The 2,362-nt window shown below is 50.4% G+C and overlaps 1 protein-coding gene across 1 annotated transcript in view; it reads left to right on the forward strand.

Moving 5' to 3' along the window:
• The window catches only part of POC1A (POC1 centriolar protein A), a 15,198-nt gene extending 13,359 nt beyond the window's left edge, over positions 1-1,839 (forward strand). The window contains exons 9-11 of the mRNA XM_018565441.1: positions 570-806; positions 1,331-1,483; positions 1,716-1,839. Coding sequence (XP_018420943.1) covers positions 570-806; positions 1,331-1,483; positions 1,716-1,826 — 501 coding nt within the window. The 3' untranslated portion in view covers positions 1,827-1,839. The remainder of the gene's footprint in view (positions 1-569; positions 807-1,330; positions 1,484-1,715) is intronic.
• The last annotated feature ends 523 nt before the right edge of the window (positions 1,840-2,362 follow it).

Here is a 2,362-nt window from a genome sequence, read left to right on the forward strand (position 1 = left end):
TACCAGGAACATACCCCAGCATTTATACCCCCACCATACCAGGAACATACCCCAGTATTTATACCCCCACCATACCAGGAACATACCCCAGTATTTATACCCCCCACCGTGGCAGGAACATACCCCGGGATTTACATCCACAGACACCTTCACCCAGTCACTATGGAATGCGCAGATGTTTATTGTCCAAGAACAGGATGGGAGATGTGAAAGTTGTGGAACGCCCCCCCCTGTTCTGGTTCCATAATCCATAGGTGTTATCCGTTGTACTTGTCTGAATGTGTGTATTGTTATCAAATGACCAGAGTACAGATGTGAAAACAGCATTCTATGTGGAGGGAACGATCGTTCCGTGCGACTGTCGGCAAAAATGAAGTTCTTCCTTTTCAGGTCGAATGTAATATCTGGAAAATACCACATTATGACCACTAGATGGAGCTGATGAATACGGCTTTCCTGTGCTCCTCACCTCCATCTAGTGGTCATAATGTGGTATTTTCCAGATATTACATTTGAGACTGCTGAGTCCTGAGCTGTAGAATCATAATTTTTTTTCCCCCCCCCCACAGATCATGGTTTGGAAAACCAACTTCGACTCCACCAGCTACTCCGACCTCCTGAACCGCAAAGCGCGAGATCCAACTCTGAATGGCATAGAGAGCAAGACAAGATGTCCGCCCAAACGGACGCGCCCGCCAATCCCCGATCACCCAATATACGAGGTTATCAGAGTTCATGTGATACAAATGTTCTCCGCAGTGCTGTCGATCTGCAGCCACTTCCTGTCTACATGCACTCCACTGATGGTAGCATGGCGGGTTTCCTGATGGCGACAACACTGGACCATGTCTGCGCCCCGCCCCTTTCATTCGATTTCAGTTCTTTGTCATGATGGGGGGGACGTTACCCATGGTAATTGTCTCCATGCAAATGCAGCCTGCCTAGGAACGCCCACTCCTCCAGACTGACACCCACCCATCATGGCACTTTGATATTTGCATAACTCCTCCCAAGGGTCCGCCCACTGCTTGCATCAGCACTGAGGGTTCTTGAGGGGCGTACTGAGGCAGGTGATGTGATGTTCTCAGGAAGTTCTATGCCATGCGGGCAGATCATGGTTTGTGGGAGGGGCCAGCAGGGTGCTGTACGTAGGTATAGCACCCTGCAAACCCCTCCCACCACCCATGATCTGCCTGCATTGTATAGAGAAGCACAGAGACTCGTTGATGACATCACTAGGCCTACTATAAGGGAACCAGGGATGGTGAAATATAAGCAGCTTCATTCTGTGTATTTCTCTGACCGTTGTCACTGATTTCTGTGTCTCCAGACGGGTGAATTTGATGTGCTCGGTAACTTGGGGAATGTAGAGAGAAGCCAAAGCCCCGGACCTCTGCCCAATGTGCAGCGAGAGGAGAGAGACCTTCAGAACGTGGCCAACACTCTGGAGCACATTGTGGGACAGCTGGATATCCTCACCCAGGTAAGAGCCTACAGCAGGGGCCTGAGACCCCGGAGGGAGCAGGGGGGCCATACTGCATCTCCTACCTCCCGATGGGACATCATAGGTCAGAAGTGATAGGTCCAATCACTTCTGACCTCTAGGGGCCCTCCAATTCCTGGGTGCTCACACTATGTAACCCCCCCAATCCATGCCATTGGTCATCTATAGTCATGTGATCAGTCTCTATAGTTTTATTCTCTTCTGATTGCAGACGGTGGGAATTCTTGAGCAGAGACTTTCCCTGACGGAGGACAAGCTGAGAGAATGTATAGAGCGGCAGGAGAGGGGGGGCCCCGCCCCCGTCCGCGGTACGCACATGTGACAACCATCGTTCTTTGTTTACATCTGTTCAAGATTTGTTTTTGTAAATATTTATATTATTTAATAAAAAGTTTGTTATTAAAATCCAATTCTTTTAATTGTTCATTTCCTATTTAAGTGGGGGGGCATGACTGCATTGTGTGCAGTGGCTGGGACGTTCGGATGTGCACAGGAAGTTGGGCTTCATTTGATAGAATTATGGAGATGAGATCGGACGCGGCTTCTCTCTTCCATGTGTTCTGTCTATTGATATAGAGCACTGACAGGCGCGCTCCTGGGACTCCCCATTCATATCTATGCCAGGCGCGCTCCCGAGGCGTTCCATTGAATGTGTTAGGCGCGCTCCCGGCCTCGCCATTGATGCCTGACAGGCGCGCTCCCTGGTTCTTCATTCAATTCTACGACGCTCACGTCAGGGGGGTGTGGCAGAGAGGCGGCTCCACCCCTCAGTGGGTTTGTTTTCTATTCGGGTAGCTGACGCCACATGTAGCTCCTCCTACACTAAGACAGGTCCCTGAGGTGGGTGTGGCGGGGAAA

Source organism: Nanorana parkeri, unplaced genomic scaffold (genome assembly GCF_000935625.1).
Source record: "Nanorana parkeri isolate BGI_ZX_2015 unplaced genomic scaffold, ASM93562v1 scaffold847, whole genome shotgun sequence".
NCBI lineage: Eukaryota > Metazoa > Chordata > Amphibia > Anura > Dicroglossidae > Nanorana > Nanorana parkeri.